This window comes from Pyxicephalus adspersus, chromosome 2 (genome assembly GCF_032062135.1).
Source record: "Pyxicephalus adspersus chromosome 2, UCB_Pads_2.0, whole genome shotgun sequence".
Lineage (NCBI taxonomy): Eukaryota > Metazoa > Chordata > Amphibia > Anura > Pyxicephalidae > Pyxicephalus > Pyxicephalus adspersus.
Genome location: NC_092859.1, coordinates 123554878 through 123578688, shown reverse-complemented (window position 1 = coordinate 123578688; position 23811 = coordinate 123554878). Strand labels below are relative to the sequence as shown.

Here is a 23811-nt window from a genome sequence, read left to right as displayed (position 1 = left end):
TGTGAATCATTTTGCCTATAGTTGCTTTGTGTCCATGCCTATGGCCATGTCTCCTTTAAAGGCATTGCCCTCATTTTCTGTTTTACTGACAGGAAGTAAAGGTAATATTCCACCATCAACACATAGAAATAGCAAGGATTCTCCTTAATAGAACAAATAAACTGATCCACTATATGGATATTCAAAACCTCAAAATTTATATTCTATAAATACAACAATGTAACTTTATTAATCAATAGAAACAACAATACATATAAAAACAAAGGAGCCTTATATTCCCTTCAATAATATACATGCTGTACAAATTTAGCTCAGAAAGGCAGAATTCCTGACAGTGATGTTTGTAGCAGTCCCCAATATGTAAGATTATAAATCACATATAAAAAATACAGTTCAGCCCAACTGGATAAGGTTGGTATCTTGATGGATAGGGTAAGTAACTTGTGGGACCCGTTTCGCGGTAGTTACTGCTTCATTGGACCAATACCTTAGAAAAGGTATCATCTTTTACGTGGGAACATATATAGAAGCTGCAGCATCATTTCCTCATAAAACATTGTCCTTATTTCCTTATTGATGGTCTCTCTATATTAAACTATCCATATCCATAAAAAGAGAAGTAAAGGCCTTTAGTTGTTCCAGAATAGGTACACGGGAGAAAAATGCTACTCCTCTACCTACCTCGTGATACCTTAATAGAGGCTGTCAAATTCTAATGAAGTGAAACTGAAATGACAGTAGACACAGAATCCATGATGAGTGGTGTAGGCTAGAAACTAGAACAGATATTTATTTGAGTTTCTGTTAGAATTGAGCTACTGTTGAGTCCCAACAGGAATTCTATTCCTACCTAACTCTATCCAAAACTAAAAATACAATAAACAATTGATTAACAATAAGATTTGTATTTACACATGTACAATTTATTTTACAATACAAAAAAAAGATACAGTCTGGGTAATGCATTCGTAAAGGTTTGTTCTACACAGGATCATTATCTGATATAACTTACCCCCAACAAAGTACCCCCAACCCTGACCCACAGTCACAACTTCATCTGCATTGCTGTGTGTCATAGGACCCCTAGAAGATTCTGCCTGGGGGAACATTTTAAAAAATGGTGAACTAGAAGAACCAGAAACATAGGTTCAGTGCTGTGACAGTGGGATCAAAAGTTAAGGGAAGAAGTCATTGCTGAAGTCACAGTCCTGATAGGTTATTAAATTCTTTTTTTCCCACCAATATACAAAACCACATTGCAGTATAAGAAAAATCTAGGTTATACAATATGTATGTGTAATACCATATTTTTCACTCCAGTCTTTTTTGTTCTAGTCCACATCTTCCACTATTAGGCTCCATTTTAAGTACCAATTGTACAGGAATACAAATACAATTCATTTAAATTAACTGAATGGAAAATTACTCTTCTATCAAGCAGAACTACATTTATAAATGTTTTTGCAACCTGTAAATTACGTTATTTGTACAGCTGTTCCATGTTTGCAAGTAGAATATTGAAGGATATGATATTATCATACTAAATTTACAGCTGCCTTGACCCAGGTGTGTATTTAACTGTAATCAAAATAAACTCTACAGTATGAATAAAATAAACTACGCATCTAGTGTTAAAGATAAAAATATAGAGAAGTAGCAAATCTCCTATACAGGTATGTGTGACCCATAGATGCTTGGAAAGCTGTTTGGTCTAAAGAGGCTTCTGGGGTAATGCTTCTCAATGGCTGCCTGCATGCATGATTTAGGAGGGAATGAGGAGTGCATTAGGAAAGGTACAGTGGGTAGAGATCTGTCGATTTAGGTGCGCTGGCTTTGTGTGGCACAAGTAATTAGTTCAGTAAGGAAAATAAGCAAGGTGTAATTCACGCGAGAATCTTTTAAGAAAATGACCATGAAGTTAGGAATCACATGAGGCAAAAGAAGAATCTGTATCAAGCTCTCTGTGTATTCACTGGAATGCACTTCATATTTTATTGTAAGAAAGAGAGTATATAGCATTAATGTTAACACATACCTAGACATTAACCAAACAGAAATACTGGTGAGGGAAAAGACCAGTAAGTGACAATAAAAATGTTGGACTGTTGCCAGCCTGCTGCCAAAAAGCAGGGTAAATCCCCTACCACTACCAGTTGATAAGAAGTGCATTCAAAAGGACTGTTTATGCAGAAGCACTATGTACAAAACCATCACATGGAAAAGTCAAAACAAGGGGTCTGATTTATTCAAGCTTTCCAAGATTAGAGAAGATAGCCTAACATGAAAGAAGAACCTGGGTGATCCAGCAAATGTAGAATTAATTTCCTAAAAGTGATTTACTATTAGTTAGTCAAAATTTTCAATCCTGGATGAGATCATTTTCAGGTTGGCTGTATCGCCCAGGTTCTCCAATGATAGTCTATCTTCTCCAGCTTTGGATAGCTTTAATAATGTTTACTTGGTTGTTTGGTGCTATTTTCCAGCACAATGACTATATGCTATAAGTAGTGTATTACCCCTACAAATTCTGGTAGGCTTTTTTTTATAGATTAACCACAACCAAGGTGCTCCTGAAGTTGTTTAGTGGTTCCTGTATAAAATGGTGAATTGTTTACCTTGGGTGAAAATATTGATTTTTATACTGCTCCCGTTCAAAGACACTTTTCACTGTTTTTATACATCATACTATTATTCATTAATTTTAAGATATTTCCTGAAAATAAGGCACATCCCTAGCCACCACCCACCTGCATATATAATAAGGAAACCAACAGGAACGTCTCATGTTATTTGCTTGTAAATATTGTCATTGTGAGATTCAATAAGTTGAGGTAGGCTGAGAATAGTGCAGGTCTACGTTCATGGTTGGTTGCTAGCCAATGCTGAGGAATGCACATTTTAGCTGGAAAAAATGTATTAAAGTGACATTCTGTTAAGGAAACTGCAAAATATGTGTGTTTCTACAGAAATCAAAAGAGTTTGACAATAATGATAAAGCATTTAAGACTTATAATCACAAATTGAAATTGCACATTTTAGGGAAGTTATAAATTGTTGAAAATTTGTTTTCAAAGAGCCAAGGTCAAGGCGAGTACAGAGGAAACCCACCTCTGAATTGTGTGGGCGTCATGTGCGCTGTTCAGGGTCAAGCTCTCATCTTGGATGCCAGGGGGCCATGTTTCTGCACAGCTATTATGAACCATCATATTGTTGGAGACACATGATTTAAATGATGAAGTAAAGCAAAGAATAAAGAACCAGAAATGTATACTCATTAAATGGTGTGAGAAATCATATATAAACTCATAACACAAATTGTCAACACCTATAGTCCATAAAATGCAGCCCTTGCTGTAGTCTAATTCATATTACCATATTACCCAAGGAAACCAAGTCTTCAAGGAAATCTTTTTTTTTTTTACCCACAATTTTTGTTATTGATTGTGCAATTGCTAACCTGGATGGCGTTTTAATGCTTATCCATTGTAAACCCTTCTAGCAATGGACAAATAGGTTCTTAGATCCAGGCAAATTGTTATTTTTTATTGAGTATTACCATAATATTTTGACCAATTTTTAGAATAACATACAGTTTCCAGTTTTTAGATCATTGGTAAAATTGTGACATCTGTACAGATGTAAGTTCAACTGATTGCTTTTATCATAGATTGAAAAAAATCTGGGTCTAGTACCAATATTTGTGTATGCTTACCACATTTGTGACTATTTTCTTTTCACAAGTACCCTGTGTCTTCTGTGTTTAAGACACGTGTCACCACTCTATCCTTGTCTTTGCATTCTCAAAATCTTTGCTGTTGTCTAATATGTAACTTCTTCAAAGCTTTTACTGGATCACATCATAAGCATTTACATTACAGGACAACTAAATGATTAGTTTAGAGCATCAGAATAACTTAGCAGTGGAAATCATTTTCTTCGTGAGCCTGCAAAATGTATTCACTGTATATTTCAATATAGCATGTTCTTTTGCCCATAAACATACAAGAGACAATGATTCGGAGTTGAAGAATCATATTGATTATACGTCATGGCGTAAGTAATACTTGTTATCTCACATGCCCCTGGTTCATGCAGTGCTTGATATTTTCCCTGCTGTATAAATATGCAATAGGAATTAGCCATAGATAGCGATGTAGATTTTATAGAAGATACCACACTAATCTGTCCTGTGACTGCCAGGAGATACTTAGTAGAATATATATGACAGGAAATCTATGGCACTTATTGACTAAACAGATTGTTCAGTGTGACCGTTGGTAGATAAAGATCATTCCCATTTTACAGAACTACATCTAAATCAAACACTGCAGGGGATTTTAAAAATGAAGCATCCATAGTAGTCATAAATCATTACAGTTTTTTCCTGAGTTCCAATATTTCATTTTTGTGTTCTTTATGTGCTATAGAAGGACAAATTAACCTTAAATGTAAGCTTAAGGAGGCACAGATAGTTGGGTGGTTAGCATCTTCACCTCTGCAGGGCTGGGTCCTAGGTTTGACCAGGGCACTATCTGCAAGGAATTTGTATGTTCTCCCTGTGTTTGGGTGGGTTTCCTCTGGCCATTCCATGAATGAATGAAAACATGAATGAAAACATGAATTTAGATCAATTGGCTCCCCCAGAAATTGTCCTGATACATATGGAAAATCAGCAGCAAAAACAAAAGGGCTGCTGGGCGTGAACTGCATGTGTGATAATAAAAAAAGAATAAAACTAATTCAAGAAATTCAATAAATATATGCTTAACCCCCCTAGCGTTCTAATTCTTTCAGTTTTTTGACGCAGAAAGCGATCCTATTTTTTTTGCCTATAAATTTTTGTTTATATTGTGGGCCTGTAATTCTTAGGATTAACTCCCGGGTATAATATTTATATTTATTTATTATATAATAATCATAAATTATAATATAATACATAATTATAAATAATAATTATAAAAAATAATGAAATATTAGACCACAAAAGTGTAATTTATCAATGAAAAAAATATTTTATCAAAAATTTCTCACTGAAATTTTCCAAACAAGGGTGCAATATTATTGATAAATAATAATAAAAGTTAAATGCAGATTTTAGAAAAAAAAGTTAGCAAACACAGAGCAGCATACATGTTGGCATAAAAAAATAAAATGTTAGCAAACACAGAGCAGCATACATGCTTGCTTACATAAAAAAAAATTGGCAAAAAATTTCAAAAAGTTAGCACAAAGCAGCATACATGTTGGCATAAAAAAATGTAAAAAGTTACCAAACACAAAGCAGCATACATGTTTGCATAAATAAAATTACCAAAAAATTTCAAAAATTTCAAAAAGTTAGCAATCACAAAGCAGCACATGTTTGCATAAAAGAAATTTAGTAATACATTTCAAAAAGTTAGCAAACACAAGAGCGGCTTACCTGTTTGTCTCTGCAACAATTTTTTCGATAACTTCATCGGTCAAAAACAACTTCAGGTATTCCAGGGGGTCATCGCATTCAGCCTCAATTTTCATCCCAGGTGCGCCGGTGAATGGAAATCTTGGCGGTGCTGCCTGGTCCGCATCAAGGTCGATAGGATACCATGTGTGCACAGCACGGACCTCAGGTCCAGAATCGTCGCTCAGTTCACTTTCGCTGTCTGATGACAAATTTCCTGGTGAATCACTATCGCTCGATTCCACAAGGGACTCCAAATCGCTATCGCTGCTATCAAATTCCTCCAAAACAGCGCTTGCGCCGGTGAGATGCCCTTTGGATGCCATGCGGTCTCCAGCAATCATTCAGGAACAATCAAGGTCAAAGACAAAGTGATGAAATTATACATTCAGGAAGTGATTTATAAGCCATCAAAAGGTCAGATCAAGGTCAGGGCTAATAGTGGGCAAAATGTAAACCAGGGCACTGGGCAATGATGCTTGGTGCACTACAATATGTATTTATACTTTTATTATATGTTTTTATGAGTTTTTTACTGTAAAAAAAAAATTAAAAGCAAATTGCATAGTAATCTGCCTTTAAATTTCTCGCCCCCAGAATTCGTCACTCCACTGCATCACGTGGAAGGTGTCACATCTTGCCAGGTGATGCGGTGGGGGCTGCTGCTATCTTAGTTCTCCTGGCTTTTGCAAATTACATTGCTGGACAGAATAAACTGCGTTTTATACTGTGATGGCGCACAGCAGGGAATCATCAGACTAATAAACATCTCCTAACAGAAGCTTATCCAGTCCTCCTATTTTTGCTAGCAGCCCCGAAGTTGCCTACAGAAAAAATGATATAAATCACTAGTAAATGAAAATGTAACACCCCAAATGAAAGCCTTTATTTTTTAAATACACAAATATTGGAACTGTGTCCATTTTGTTCCCCTTCGAAACATTGCAACCAGTCAGAGAAATTTTTTGATATTTTTATTTTTTATTTTTTGATACTTTTTTTTTTTTTTTTTTCAAATTGTATGTTTGTTGATTTTTTTCCATCAAATACAGAGTAACAATAAAAAGAGAGAGAAGAAAACAAAAAAAAAAAAAATGACAAGAGAGGAGATTAAGATGACAAAAGATAAACGATGACAGCAACAAAAAAATTACTTCTTGTACTAAGTAAACACTTTTTAAACGTTAGTGGTGCCATCCTCTTTATATGCCACCCTTCTGTATAAAGAAATTAAGGGGTGACAGATCTCTTTTAAAGTATTATGCTCCAAGAGTTACAGTCACAACTGTGCTCCTTGCTTCAATGCCACAATATTATGGCACAAACACAAACACAAACATGTTAAAATTAACTATATAAATGTTAAAGGTAAAATGATTACATTACCTGCAGAGAAAAAAAGTGGAAAAGATGAAGCTTCTAGGTGTGAGAGGCATTGATGATAGGCAACATGCTTATTTTACAGTTCTCACTCTATTGGTGTGAACAGGACACCATCAGGATAATCATGGATAATGGCTGCTATCATCACTAATGTACTGTGTAATAAGGGTTTTGTGTTTTTCACACAGGTGACATTATTTGGGGGTAAAGGCAGGCAATACACTTATATGGGCAAAAAGGATCTAGAAGAAAGGTTTTCATTGCACTTTAATTAGGATTATATTCCTGCTTTATGTCTTGTCTTGGATCGTGTGAGAGCAAGCTATCCTTTGCATAAATGAGACTCCAATGCATGTTTATAGTCTACTAGGAAACAAATCTTTGATAAAGCAAGACTGGGCATCTGTTTCTTTTCAGAACTCAAAAAGATGGGTATTTGGATGCATATTTTGGAAGCAGAAAAACGTTATAAAATTTCAGCTCCCTTCTATCTTCTTTACAAATTTGCTTGATATATTTTTATGTGTAGTTATGTTGTATGTTGTACAGGTAGGGAGCTCATATAGGTTTCTTAATACACTACTAACAATCTCCCCTTTACCAGTTTATTTCTGTGAGGGTGAATTGGTTCATTTAGCAGACGTATTCTAGTGCTTAATCCAGGTCAGTCAACTCAATTTGCAAATCTAATTTCCTTACTTTTGATTATGAGGGTGAATGTTTGCACAAAATAATCAGTAAAAATAATGATATACTTTCTCATATCTAAATACATTTTCCTAACTATGTACTCTGTTCTAGATGAAAAGAATTGTGCCCTCTTTATTCTCTCCAGAGAGATCAATCATTTTTCTACATACTGTATCCCCATAAATGAAATCCTATTATTGCAAATCACAGTCTTTACGAGAAAACTGTATAACCCTCACCTTTCTTTGACAGCCTTAATTACAGTCATAGCCGTGCATAATTACTGCAGGGTTGGAAAAGATTAAATCAGTTACTGCTGTGTTGAGTAACAATGCATTATTCTCCTTACTTGGGCAGCTTTTGGTGAATTTTGGAGGACCAGGTCTTTTTTATTGCAAGTACCACTTGAGTTGTAGCGAAATATATGATTGAAGACTTAACAAAACAATAGTAAGCGCCCTCAGAAGAGGCTTGATTGTACACCTACAAGACTGAAAGCCCAGATGTCTAATATTTACAGATTTTTTAAATCTTTCTTTTAGTACTTCAGAACTGCTTGTGTTACTAAATGTATCTAAGCATTTGAAACAAAGCTATTATTAAAAAATGGCTTAACTTGGTCAAATCTCCTCTTGAGGCACTTTGCAGTAGAAGAACACCTAGTAGCCTTATTCTCTTAGATGTTTGGGTGGTTTTATTATTACTTAACCCTGCAAAAACAAAATTTTTACAATTAACCTCAATTTCACATTTAATTGTTTCCCTTTATTCTACAACTATTTTTTTTTTACAACAATCATCGGACCCTTACCTGTCAGTCAGTTTGTCTGTTGTTAAAGACTGATATCTACAGGGAGGAGTTTTAGTTTCAAATAAAATATGATTTTATTTCATTTTTTAATTATAAATTGATGTGATGTAAAAGTGGTATATCACTTAAGAACATTGCAGGATGTGGAGGTAATGGGAAACATCAACACCTATAGATCTGAGGATGCTCCCTCCTGTTCACTGCTCAGCTGGAAACCTAAAATGTATGACATATTGCACATTACATTGTTTTAATAAAATTTTACCTATAGTGTAACTGTATTCAGTTTTGGAGAATAAAAAAAATTGTTACTTTTTGGTTAATATAATAGTCAATAAAACTTTTTAAACCAACCAGTCAACCAGGCCTTGCCTTTTTTTTCAATTCAGTGGTATGACCATATGCCTTTTTTCTATTATCGCATTATTTTACTTACAGATTTTATATTTATGAAATGTGTATATTCCATATCACATTTCACATACCATTATTTTTATAGGTTTTTATGTTTTTTACTATATTCCAAAACTACACAAAAACTTTGGCTTGACATACAATTAAATCTGTGGAACTGTGGATGTGGAGTTGCAACACTGGTCACCAGAGTTTATTTCTCACCATGGAAATGTTTATGTGAGCTAAATTTGAATATTCTAGAATACAACTACCCATTAAAGCAGAACTAAACCCCCTGTTATACTCACCGTTCCCCATTCCGTCACCACCATCTGCTTACTTTTCTCTTCCTGAAAGTGCTCTTTGGCCATCTTGATTGACCAAACTGGGAAAATGTAACTTGATTGACCAAACTGGGAAAATGCAAGAGTGAATTCAGTTCAGGCACAAGGAAAGCAAGGATTGCCAGGTGAGCAGGATTATTGCAGAAGGGATATCACTTGTCCTTTTCTGCAAAAAGGCTCTGCCTCAGCCAAAATTTATAGACCTTTAAGACCTACAGAAAGGTAAATGATTAAGCTACTTGACCTGAAATGGCCCCAGCCATGATGTTTATCACTCTGGAAGGGATATGCAGGGTTGGATTACCATTCTCTGTAGAAAATTACTGCATATTACTTATATGTACTGTATAAATAGATATATCAAATGCATGCATTGTCTTTGCCCGTGTAGTTTTAGGTTATTACTTCCTATTACATCAATCATTAGGCGATTCTATACAGAAGCCAAGTAGTTTATCTATTCATTGTCAGACTATAAATTTATGGGAATAATGTAAAAATACCATGTAGATAGCATTGTATCCTGATATCATCCCAGGCCACAGAATTACAAACCTTTAGTGTTAATTACTGTGTAGTTATACATTTTTATTAACAGAAGGCTCTGTTTTTACAAACATTTTAATGTGTTTCAACTTTTAACAAGACACGGGTGAACTATTATGAGAAATAGTCTGCTTATGTCTTTTTCAGATTGACTGTAGATCATAGTAATGCAAGCAGACATCAGCACAAACAAAAACTTAGTAGTTCAAGCACAATACAGAATTGTGCCTTCAGCAAATATTATCAGCTCAGTTCTTTCCAGAGGCAAGAGTTAAAGAGCCAGCTTGCTAGTGATCCAGGGAAAATGACATGACAACAGAACCTTGCCTAGGGGAGGAATAGAGACACAATTTTCTTCGATGGTTTTAGCTGTTTTAGCACAGCACAAGAAGAAGGGTCAAAGGCTTTTACATCATTTGATCCCCAGCACAGTCCCCGTTGAGTCATGTAGAGGTCTGACATTCTAACAGGCTCATTATTCTACTGTTTTTCCATGTAATTGAAAGTGTTCCTTGGCATTACAGTCTTTTTACTGCTCCTCCTCTGACACTCACATCATGGAGCTGGCTGAAGAAATAAAAATATAATGGATTGATGGGTGTCATTCTGACTGCTGGAGCATAGATAATGAAGTTGTATTGATACTCCTTAATCGTCAAAATAAGAATACCAGATAGGGTGATAAGCTGTATTGTGTCTATAAATAAGTGTTATATCACTATCACTATAGAATGTGCTCACAACTAAGGTCATTTAAAAGGGCAAAACCTAATTTTGGCAAAATTTACCATTCTTTTTAATAAAACTATGTCTAGGAATGAGTGAAGCTTAAGCTATAATATAGAAAGGATGAGGATAACCAATACTGTGCTTGATTTTAGTCTTGCTGTAAATAAGATGTTTTCAATTTACCATTATCTAAAAAAGTTTCTTGTTTTCATGTTTTATCTCCATTTTTAAAGTAAGTGTAGACTTAAGCTATAGACATAGCTAGATAATTGTGGCTAAAGATAAACAAATGTAAACATCCTGGATGTAAATCTACTGTACACAGATCCCTCTGACCTTGTTTAGTGATCCACATTGGTGAGATATGTGATATATCACTATGGTAGGGGCATTGGATTCTTAAGCTGCATACACACCTGCAATTTTTCTCGTTGGAAAGGATCTTTCACGATCCTTTCCAACGAGAAAAGACTGCACGATGCATGAACGATGCTGTACGTACAGCACCGTTCATGCTCTATGGAGAGGGGAGGGGTAGAGCGACGGAGCGGCACCCTGCTGCGCGCTCTCCCCTTCCCTTTCATTAGGATCGGTCGTCGTCCATCGTCCATGGATCCGCCAGGACGGTCGTCGGACGATGGACGACGACCGACTGTACACACGGCAGATTTTCGCCCGATAATTGGCCGATACCGATTATCGGGCGAGAAAAATTTGTCGTGTGTACGCAGCTTTAGCCACTTCGAGTGACATTTAGTGACATGATAAGGACTTTGTAAAGCACTACGTAATATGTTGTCGTTATTTAAATATGAGGTAATATTATTATTCAGTATGCAGCTTAAAATTAGGACCAGCCCTACATAAAAGATCAGTTTATCATTACTAATACCAAATTAAACAACATTTTTGGTGCAGACCAAAGAATTCGTGTTTCTCACAATAAATAACCCTTAATGGTGACATTTCCCCTTGATATTCTGATATTTGTACAGAGCAAGCTGCATGTACAAATAATCACATTTATAGTAATATTGTTGTGTTCTGTGCTGTTTGTTGATTCAATGTCTTGTTTTAAAGTTTCTACCACACAGAGGACATGCCACCATGGACTGTATGATGGCTCATGGAACGATCCTTCACCAGACGTTGGATTTTGATGAGTTTATTCCACCTATTCCGCCTCCACCATACTACCCACCAGAGTATACCTGCACACCTGTTATGGATGTACAAAGGTATGGAACCACTTACCCTTAAATTATTGCAAAGATTTGCTTGCTACATGCAAACCACATCCTAGCCTGTGGGTGGGCTGGGATGTACACTAACTTTATGTAACACTAAATTTTATACACATCCTAACTGTTAATGTGTATAAAATTTAGTGTGCTCTTACTTCCTCTTTGACGTAACTAAACAGCACGAGTTATCAGACATTTCTTACATCGATTAAAAAGTACACAGACACCTCCCTATTTCCTCCCCACCTCCTACTCACCATAACCCGTCCTTGAGCATTGTGAATGCAAAATGAAAAGCCAAACAAGTTCATTGAATGGATTTACATAGACTTTAAATAGGAACAAAACTCTAGAATCTGTTCTAAAAACAAAAAATGCCTTAAGGGCCAAGAACTGGTCACCTTTATTCCCCAGTTGAACCTGATAGACATATGGGTTTTTAAAACCTGACTATTTTTATTATGTATTACCTGTAGTCTGCCTTCAGCTGATCTTTTCTTATTACTGCCTTGATATTCATTTTTCTCTATTGTCTCCATGTGAGATGTCCATTGATTTCCTATGTTAAACTTACAGCAAGAAAACCATTTCACAGTATAGTAGTGACATCACTAAATTTCATGAGACCAAAGCTACATACAGACACCAGATTTTCTTTACCCCAGAGGAACACTGTTTGTCTTAGGGTAAAATATACCACCTGTCCAGGTATTCCCAATGTTATGTAGTGATCTGTCTTGTTGAAGCACTAAATGGCTGAAAGAAAAAAAAAATGCTGTTGTTTCCTAACCATTTGTTCTCCCTCTCCATAGAAAATAAAAGCACTTCATTGTACCATTACTGGAAACTATCACTTACGATAGTTTCCTGCAATGAGTGTATATCTACATTGAGTCCAGCTTATTACCCTACCCTAAAATGTCCTATAAAACATCCTATAAAGCCACTTTACCATACCAAAAGAAATACATTGCTGGGTTTTTATGCAGGAAACAAAATGTGCATATGTGATTAAACCTGATATAGCTGTCCACAATATAGGCAATAGTGATTAGTAAATTTGGCCTGGATGGGTTTGTGAACCTGCTTTTTTCAAACCAATGCCATTGTATACTGCTCACTATGTGCTTACTTACTTGCAGGAACTAGGGAGTGTTCCGTTTAGCTAGTGGTTGTTAACTAGTGGAGTAACCCCAAAAACCAACAGGCAATGGGATTACCTGCTCACTATTTCCAAAAGCATCTCAGCATTCCTTGGTTATTCATGTGCACAGAATTTCTATTTTCTTGTGGTCTTTAGGAGCAATACCTCCCAATTCAACCACAATTCCTGGGAGAGCTGTTCACTGTGTAAACTAGCAACCGGCTAGGCATCCCTATTGCTTGTTGGTTGTTAGGAACATAACCACTTCTTACAACCACCATTCACAAAGCATTCAGCAAGGTAATCAATAGGCTGGGAAGCAACAGTTACTATTGCAGCCAGTTTGATATTCAGTGTTTATGCAAATGTAGCAAATTCATGAGCAAATTTATGAACTTGGTAATTGGCAGGCACTTAGGGTTTGCTAAGAAATGTAAAATAGAAACACTTTTTTTGCTTTTTACATATTAGGATGTTAGGAGGAAAAAAAACTATGCTTTTATAATCATAAATACCCAAAATCGATTTAAAAGTCTGTTGATTTCCCTTTTGGAAAGTTTGAAGGCTAAGATTACTGCAATACAACATCCTTTGAGAATCAGGTAAGCGAGAAAGAGCCACTGAGTTTAAAATAGAAGGAATCAGCCATTAATTTTTAAGGTATTGGTATATAAATAACAGAGCAGATGAATATCAGTGTTTTCACTTGCAGATAAAACACATTCAGCCGGTATTTATGGAAATTCATTTGTTAGTTAACAACAGCACAATTTCTTTATAACTCAAATAAATTAAAATCTGGATAAATTTAGATGGCAAGGGTGTAATCATGAAATCAAAAATATAGTGATTTAGGTATTATTGCAATAATCATACAATCAGAGAGGTTCTGAAGTTGAATTCATTGTCAAGGGCTCTTATAACAGCTAGTGATGACCAGGTTTTCTCTTTGCAGAGGACTTCATCTGGATTTCCCACACTCTCCTTTCAGTACATTGTATGAGGTGTCCATAAACAGCCCCGGGATTCTCTATCCTTCTGAGCTGCCACCTCCATATGAAGCTGTGGTTGGCCAAACTCCTGTAAGTCAGGTAAGAGAAGAAGGTAACATTCACTAATACTTTACTCTTAATTTTATACTAAACAGTATATTTTTCCCTGTAAAATACCCTTTGTGTCCTTGTGTGTCACAGGGGGAAATTATACACATTGGATTTCCACTGATTCTTGAACACTGAACCCAAAGAACACAATTTAGATGCTTCCTTTTGAATGTCATTGATATTTCACAAGAAAATACAGACATGAAAAGACAAGTCTACTAATAAATACCGTTTATTATTTTATTTTGCTGCAAAGATTTATGACTTGTAAAGACAGGAACCTCTGGGGCTGTCTAAAATCTAAGCTCCAATCTTGCTTACTTGTTTATGATCAATTACTTATATGATAGAGAACCTTGGATCTAAATAGGAGTTTGCACCTTCAATACCATGTCAGCAATGGGAGCTCCCATATTTATTCTTCACTGATTCTGTTACCCTTTTGAAGAATGTTTGCCATGCAGTTGATTTTTGAAAAGTTTTAAAATAAGTTTGCAACTGCAGCAGAAGCTGTGAGCTTGGGCCTGTTCAGTAGGTTAATGGCTTTATGATAAAAGTGTTCTAAAAACTGTAGAGTTACTTGGCCTGATTTAATAAAGCTCTCTAAGGCTGGTGAAGATACACTTTTGTCAGTAACGCTGGGTGATCCAGTAAACAAATACAGGAAACTTTCCTAGAAGAAACAACCCACAAATAGCCAGATAATAAGGTGGGTGCCTAGCCTATAATCACAAAGACATATGAAGAGAAAAGACAGGTAAGGCTTTTAAATGTCACTCATAAAGTAATTTTACTGAGTAAAAACATTTTTTTAATAATTATTAGTATATACGAAAAAGACACTTGTACGTATATTAAACAACACTACAACATTAAAATAGGCACTACAGTTTGCCAAACTTGTATTTATAAATGTAAGTGAGTACTTATATGATAGATGAAAGCAGCCTGATCACAGCAAACCTAAAAGACAAATTGGCGCCGTGATCAGGTCTTTATAATAAGGATCATACAGGTGATCCCACTTAGGCTGATGAGGTTGCAGGAGAGAAGGCGACTTTCCGTCCCAATCCCGTGAGATTTCCAGAGCTCAGGAGGTCCGTGTGTCAGGGGTCCATGTCTCTGCTTCCGCCCTCCCTTGAGGGTATAACATGTAAGTTTTATTAGTAATGTTATACCCTCTATTCTGAATCTATTCCTCTATTTTTCTTAGAACATTATACACACTGTTTCAAAGATTTATTGAATTGAACATACTGTGTGAAGTATGAAACTAGTATTATTTAATAACTGGAAACCACTTTTCTTCAGCTATAAAATTTATATTAAACTATTTTTTGTTGGTGATGATATTTTAAGATATTTTTCTTTATTTTTTTAGTTTTCTTTCTTTTCCCCCTAAAAATCCCCCTATGAAGCCTATGTAGGCAAAATGCGTCGGGTTGGTGACCATCTATGCTTTTCACTTACCTTTATAAATACAAGTTCAGCAAACTGTAGCGTCTATTTTAATGTTGTACTGTTGTTTAATATATGTACAAGTGTCTTTTTTGTATAACAATTTGATTGTCTTTATTATATATACTAGTAATTAATAAAATAATGTTTTTACTCAGTAAGTGCCATTTAAAAGCCTTCCTGGTCTTTTCTTCTTTCTCTTCAAATGTCTGGGTGATCCAGTAAACCTGGAATAGATTTCTTCAAAGTCATCTGCTATTTGCTAGCAAATATTTTGAATCCTGGACCAGGTTTGCTGGATCACCTAGGTTCACTGATGAAAATGTATCCTCTCCAGCCTTGGAAAGCTTTAATAAGTCAGACGCAATAAATCACTTTTACAAGACTTGTCAGGTTCTGTCCTGGTTATGGGATGACACAAGTGATGAAAATTAGAGGCAAAAACAACAACAAAAACCATCACCTAATAGTATAGGTGAAGATTCAAATATTCCTATCCCAGTGACAGCAATACTCCTCATTCCTAACCCCAGTTTTCCAGAGTCTTCATGTTTACAGATCGAGTATATTATTGCCAGAAGTAGATACCATAGTTCATTGTGGCCAGATGATATTATATTTAATTAATGTAACTTTCCATATGAAATATTTGACATTTATCTAACCCGTGTAGGCAGTTTCTGTATATTACCCGCCAGTATAAAGAAACAGAGATATTAAAGTGCTAAATACTATACCTCTAATGATTAGTGGGCAGGAATTGAACTGTGTGTTTGAAGATATCTCCTCCCAGTGCACCACTTTCTTTGTCATTAGCCTTGTGCTGACACCTCATATGCACCTGTATGCCACAAAGTGTTCAGCTAATGTCCCTATTTGTATTTGCAGACTTGCAAACACTGTAAGTATGTTTTATTCTTCTATTAAGGGATTCTTGATATTTCTAAGCAGCGACTATGCACAGTTTGGCATTCAAGGGCAATTCCAACTTTTGTAAGAAACCAAATACAGAATTCTTAGCAGTTATGTTACTTTCTACTTTTAAGTCACATTTATGTTTCATAACATACCCCAACATGCAGCTGAGTTATTTGCCCCCCCCCCCCCCCAAAATGACCTTAGACTGTAATAAATGACATAGGACTATGGTAGGGACATTAGATTGTTAGCCTCTTTGAGGGACAGCTAGTGATATGGCTAATGTCGTTGTAAAGAGCTGCGTAATATGTCTGGGCTATAAAATTACTGTGTAATAATAATAATAATAATAATAATAATAATGTTGCAGCTAAAAATGTGCAAAATTAAGATAATAATATTACCTATTCTATGCAAATTTTGGTAATATCAAAATATTTAGCCAAAATGTTAAGTTTTTGGTGAAATGCGTTACGAAATCAAGGGAGAAGGTGAAATTAAAATATGTTTTGATGGTTTAAGGGATGTAATGGAATCTAGAGATTACATTATGGTCTTCCTGTTCTAAATAAAACTCTTTACTTTTACCAGAATTGAAAGAAACTATTGGCTGTCACGGTATATTACACCACCAGGGCCTGTGGCAATCTATAAACTGCTATATTGCTTGCTATACTGTTTTTAGGGTGTCACAGCCTGTACATTCAAGGTGAAGACCTTCAATTACTGCAGCAACTTTAAAGTAACACATGAAAAGTAGAACAAGGAATATATGGCCATCGTCTAGTCCAAAGTTTTTTTTTTTAACAAAATCAATTTGTCTGTTTGAATCAAACTCGTTGTTATACATAATATTATAATATTCTGTAAAATATTGCCAAATCTTTTTTATATTATTAACCGTAAAAGTTATCAGAGATACAATTGTGCAGTTATAAAGGTAATAATAGTTGGTGTATTTTGCCACAGTAATATACAGGGAAGATGAAAGTCTCACTGACAGCCCTATAAAATGGTGAAGGACAGCTATCACTTTACTATTGATTTTCTCTCTTTAATAGGGTCCATGCTAAACTGCTGCAGTGCAGTTTAAAACCTGAATGTGAAAAGTTTTATATGAGCTTCAGCATGTGTCCCTTAGCAGCTCTTACCTCTCCACATGAAGCCTTAGACAACAATGATCTGGAAAAAGCCTTGCATTTCAAGATTTAGTTTCTAAAAACTACTGTAAAACCTCCTTTGTTGCACGTCTCATCCCTAAATAATGCTGACTTCAATATGTACATTGTATGTTGACCGTAAATAAGATCAGAATATCAGAAATGTTATCTTAAAAAGCTATTTAGAAGAATGTAATCAGATTGTATAAGAATATAATCCCCTATATTATTTTTTTAGTACAAAATAAAACAGTTTTTTTGAAAAGGCAACACATTGCCTAGATTGTAAGCTCTTCGGGGCAGGGTCCTTTCCTTCCATGTCACTGTCTGTATTCGTCTGTCATTTGCAACCCCTCTTGTACAGCGCTGCGTCATATGTTGGGGCTATATAAACCCTTTTTAATAATAATAATTGCCATTTACAATGGTGTGCATTGTGTTACAATGCATAGGCTACCCAATGCACCACCGAGCACTAAATATTCTGCATGCTGCGCATTTAAAGGCAAAGCACACAACAGTTTAATGAATGGAAACCCAGCACACCAATGCATGTTTCATACATTGGGCCTGATTTATTAAATCTCTGACTTATTAAAGCTTACTTAGGTTTGTTGGATCTCCCAGGTTCTCCCATGATAGTAATTTTCACCAGTCTTGAAAAGCTTTAATAAATCAGTCCCCATTGCCAATGTGCTTGTTTTCATATAGAAACACATGTACCAGTGTGAACAGGTCCAAATAGCCCTTGTCGTGTTACTTAGCCAAATGCAAAAACAAGAGATCTTTATTACCCTCTTCCCCTCCAGGCACCTATCTCTAATTCTTTCCCTGGAGGGGGCTTAGAACTATATACATGCTACAGTATGTGCAAATATGGGGACATTGTCTGATTAATGATAGTAATGTGCAATTTCTTATGCTTTACCCAGCATAAGACATATTACAAAGTTAATTGTCTCTAGCATCCCCTGAGAGAGCATATGCCATACATTTAGATTGAACACATTACCATAAAACATGCTGAGATCTGTGTTCTATTCTCAGTAGGACGTAACATTCTAATGTTTGTCTTAGACTTTTTAGTGCAAAGGACACATTGAAAGTTTATGGTAAATGGGTCACTTTGCTTGAGTTGGAAGTGTTCAGATCTATCTTGCCACTTTGCTGCCACATGTACAGTTTTTGTAGCCATTATTGAGGCTGCTCAAAGCAGACATTGCCTGTTTTTTCTGCAATACCATGTCTGGTCACATTGATATATTTTATTTCCTCGTTAAGCACTAGCAAATGTTAAATATTTTGTGAAAGCTTAAATTTAAAATTTATTTTAGTGCAAACCTGTGCTTTTCTATATACAGTTCACTTCATCCAGCCTCCAGGAGTCAGGAATTAAAATGTTGGGCCTGAATAATTAAAGCTCTCCAAGGCTGGTAAGGATACACTTTCAGCAGTAAAACTGGGTGATCCAGCAAACCTGAAATGAATCTGGTCCAGGATTCAAAACATTTGCTAACAAATAGAAAATTACTTTTAGGAAATCCATTCCAGGTTTGCTGTATCACCCAGCTTCACTGATGAAAGTGTATCTCCAGCCTTGGAGAGTATTTATAAATTAGCCCACTTGTGTTAGTCACTATAGTTGGAGCTTACACAGGGCCGAGTACAGTCTGTGACCTAGTATTTGTTGGTATAGGAAGGAAGGAGTCAAATGCTTCTTTGTACCCAGAATAGATCAGGAAAAAATTATTGAAGGAAAGGTGAGTATGTGCTGCTAAGAAAGGGCCATTAAAACAACCTTATTTTACTCTAAATGGGAAATGATACTACAGAACTTATCTGTGGATTTGGTAGAGAAATACTATGGTTTAGTATATTACTCGGTGTAGTATAAGAACTGTGAAAAATCAAAGCTGACTTTCTACATGCAGTTTGGATGCCTCCAAGGTAGACACAAATGTTACTTGGAATTGTATGTGAAAAATGATTGGGATCATGCAATATGCTTCAGGCCTCTCCTGCAGTGTATGCGCTGACTTTCTAGTAAAATCACATTATGGTGATTGACATGTAGGTGCCAAATGCGTTATAATAAGGTGTGTCTCTTGAGGGCATCATTACCCAAGCAATATGCACACACGTTTCTAGTGAAGCAGCAACATCTTCTATCACTGGCGTCTACCCAACAACAGAGATATGCAATCCACACGGTAGACTTGGTCATGCAGCCAAAGCAATTATCTCTGTCAGCAGTGATGCTGTGCTGTGTACACATTCATATTTGCAGTATTACAGCCAGCATGCTTTATTCTGTGAGATTACTCAATTTTGAACAAAAGTAATATTTGAAAGTTTTACCTCAAATGTAAAGCTATTGAGATCTTTAAAATGTCAGGTACTGAGGTACGAATACCATATTTGATTATTTCCTTGGCTAGTCCAACAAAGGACTGAAAAAAATTAAGTGACCGCCATGTTCAGGGTTTTGGCTTTTACTAGCAAGAAATGAAACAAATGACTAGTCCAGATAGGAGAAAACAAACAATAAATTGGGTTAAAACTCTAGCTAAACAAGAAGATGGACAATTTTGGAATGTTATGTTGAAGGTCTGAGAGAATATTAGTGCGTTTTTAAAAAAACAAGTTTAACTTTTTCCAAATTTTCTGTCTATATATCTATATATTATAATATCAATTTACATCATCTGTTTATTGAACAGAAGGCCTGTTAATCCTTCTAATATTTAATATTAATATTTAATACATTTCTAAGACTGTTATACAGATAACAGAAGTAAGGTGAAAAAGCAAGAATACAAGTAAAGATATATTACAGTACCCTCTTATAGTCCACAGCCCTTTCAAATTAGACTCCCCAATTCTTGCCCCAAACCCCACTGCAAGAGTGCAGGTAAGTTATTTCACTATTTCCACCCCTTGACAATGTTTTTGCCTGGTGATTGTCTATTTGGACCAAAACATTATCACATGTGTGAGGGCTCAAAAGGTTCAGGGGTATCCACAGTGCATGGGTTTATGAATATACCATTGTTGGGGTGGTGGTCTATTACGAGACATTGGGCCTAATGTGTTAAAGCTTTCCAATGCTGGGGAGGATACACTTTCAACAGTGAAGCTGGGTGATCCAGAAAACCTGGAATGGATTTCCTAAAGTCACTTTCTTTTTTTTAGCAAATGTTTTCAATCCTGTACCAGATCCAGGTTTTCTGGATTACCAAGGTAAACTGATGAAAGTATATCTTTTCTAGTCTTGAAGAGCTTTAATAAATCAGTCCTATTGTTTCCAAAAAGGAATTCCAAAAGGAATATGACAGTATTCTTTTAAGGGTATGTACACATGCCAGGTGATTCTCAGCCAATTTGAGCAGTCAGGTTCATCTCGGACGAGAATCTGACTTTTTACAGAGGCTGACCAATGTTGTTCATGGATCTGTCCTGGTGGATCCATTAACAACAGACGATGAATGACAGCAATGGAAGTGAAGGGAGGAGAGCACAGCATGGTGCAACTCGTTCATTCTTCTCCCTGTTCTCTCCATAGAACAGAACAGTGATGTAAGTACAGCGCTCATCCATTCATTCATTCCATTCAGTTGTTTGTTGCTGAAAATGATCTTTCACGATGACATTAATCAAGAGTGTGTACGTAGCCTTAGTGTAGAAAATAGATGAGGACATTTGGAAATAAATAAAGTATCTGAGTACATGCAGGTGATACAGAGATATTAGAAGAACATATGACTTCTAAAAAGGAGGTTCATTGAATTAAAAATCGAGTCAAGAATATAAGGCTTTCAATCAGTAAGGGGAAATAAATACACAACATCAAACAGCTTAGGGCAACAAAATTTTTAACTATGTCATAATAAATGAAACTATGATTTAGGGAAATTTAACAGGCTAAGATCTCTTTTTAGAGAAAAAAAATTAAATCAATAAATTCTGTCATTTTTATTCATTGTATACCTGTCCCCCAATCTATAAGTTAGGAAAACTTCAATATTCCACTCTTCCAACAATTCAATTTTGTAAAAATGTGGAACAGAACGTCTACTTAATGGAATTTGGTCACGCTTCCTAACATATCAGACATCTTATTAAACATCACATTCAACATATTTTCCTTGATAAATGTTACATGCAGACAAAGATTGTCGATCTCTTTGTAAAAATTGTCATTTATTTTCAAAATGTTTTACAAGATTTTTTTTCTCTTTTTTTGACTTTGTCAGAAGACAAATATTGATGTAAGATTCAACATGAACTGAAAGTACTCTTCCTAATAGCTTTAAAATAGCATGTCACATTTAGTTTTATGAAAGGCCAAATTTAAATTAAGTTCTGGACACAAGTGCTGGCTGGAAAGTGATTGATGAGTTTTAGTGGGATCTGCCATGGATTTTATGAAATGTCGGGCACTTAAGTGTGCTCATACAGCGCAGGGAAGATGCTTTTTTTTGCCAAACATGACATCCTTGGTGTGTCCTCCTGACCTTGTCACTGTGAATTTTGTATATGGCTCATGTATAGAAAGACCAACGGAACACCACAAAAACTATATATATATAATTTAACGCAAACAGTGCTCACAGATAAACACACGGAATTCCTGCCTTTTCAATGTTTTAATTAACAGAACTATCATTAGCTTTAATAATATATTATGACTAGTGACTATAATTTGAGGCCTGTTTTTACCCCCTTAGTGGAAATTTCATCTTGAAGGCATTTTACCACCACTTTCTAACATGCAACATTTCTTCATTTGGCCATTTAAAATCCCCCACAGCATTTAGGAATTCAAAGCAAGGCTTTAAATAGGTCAGTCCACAAACTTCTATTTTTTAATTTGATCTACTTTTTGGTAGATTTATGTTCTTCAGACTATTAGTCCAGGGGAAGCAGATGCCAGTTGGGTATCTGCTCGGCAGCGTGTGGCTGGGAGGTGGGACCATGCAGCTGGGAGGCGGGCCAGGCGGGAAATTTAAAATACTGAGTATTTTTAAATGTACCGCTTTTACATTTAAAAATACTTAGTATTCATACTGCCAGGGAGGTTAAGGCATTGATCCGTTTGAGACAGCTGACCTCATATTTTTTTATTCATACTTTAATACAATGTAGATGTTATAGTTGATTTCAAGACTGCTCATTCCCTAAAGCTACAAGGCTTTATGTTTCATAGGTTATTGGAAGTTATTCTCCTATAATGCTTTATTTTGTTTACTTCTTCTGAGGGCCTAAGAAAGCTCTTATAATCTTGTCATGATAACACAACATAATATAGGTCAATAAAAGGGTGAAATGTGTAAATAAAATAAGATGGGTTGCAACTGCATATTCCCTAAGGAGGTCTTCATTATTGGCACCTAATTTGAAACTTCTAATTTTGTATGAATATATATATATTCCAATACCACTTTGCATTTCTTTTGGAATTACACACATTGCTTACAGCAAGCAATACATCAACAATTGCTGATTTGCATTGCTTTGTCTTGGCCATTGCTGTCAGGAAAAGCAGATTCCTTCCACTTATATTTATATAAATTATAAAACAGAACCTTTATACCTGATCTAATTTTAAGATTTGAGAGCTAATTGTAGACATTTTAAAGCAAAATTTGTTTTATGTGGCCATGTAAAATGTGTAAATAAAATCTACAGAGTGATGCTAAATGTGAGCATATGGCTTTCCATTAATACTTTGCTTGCTTAAATGTATTGCTGCTATTTAAATACATATAGTATTTGTTTAGGTCGTTTTGCATAGCTTTGTACACATAACATTCAAGCTCGTAAAATACACTACAGTGTAACATTACTTACTAAAATAAAATATTAATAATGCAAGTATTTTTTTTTTAATCATGGTATGCTAAAAAAATGAAAAACATTATCATTGTGCAACAAATTATTGGAAGAAATCCAGTGATAGGAATACCCACAGCAGCCCCAGATACTTGGCATTTCACTGTATGGCAACAAGGAAATAGACAACTATATATTGTTCAAGATTTCAGTAACCACAGATTATTCCCCAGATGCAGTTTAAGGACATTGCCTGCTGAAAGCTGTTTGAGTTGGCGGCTGTCCAGTTTCTCATATTATAGACAGTAGTACATTACCATACACAAAAAAATAGGCTGATTGCCCACACTCCTGGCTCCAAAACAACTCCCAATCCTCTGTCATTTTACATTTTTCCCCTTTCTTTTTTATTTTTTGTTTTTTTTCATTATTACATTTTTAGCAGCACTTCTTGAATCTTAAGAATTCACTTGCCACATCTGCTGATTTTCTCGGATGAATTCAGCTCAATGCCACTTTCTTGATTGAGTGCATATGAGCTAGTTCATACATTCACACTGCAAAATTTAAATAGGATTGTCTATCATACTTGAAATGAATCACACACTTAACC

The 23811-nt window shown here is 35.5% G+C and overlaps 1 protein-coding gene across 1 annotated transcript in view; it reads left to right on the top strand.

Moving 5' to 3' along the window:
* ENTREP2 (endosomal transmembrane epsin interactor 2) overlaps nt 1-23811 on the top strand; it is a 402743-nt gene that overhangs the window by 345906 nt on the left and 33026 nt on the right. The window contains exons 6-7 of the mRNA XM_072402292.1: nt 11420-11577; nt 13683-13818. Of these exons, the coding sequence (XP_072258393.1) occupies nt 11420-11577; nt 13683-13818 (294 nt within the window). The remainder of the gene's footprint in view (nt 1-11419; nt 11578-13682; nt 13819-23811) is intronic.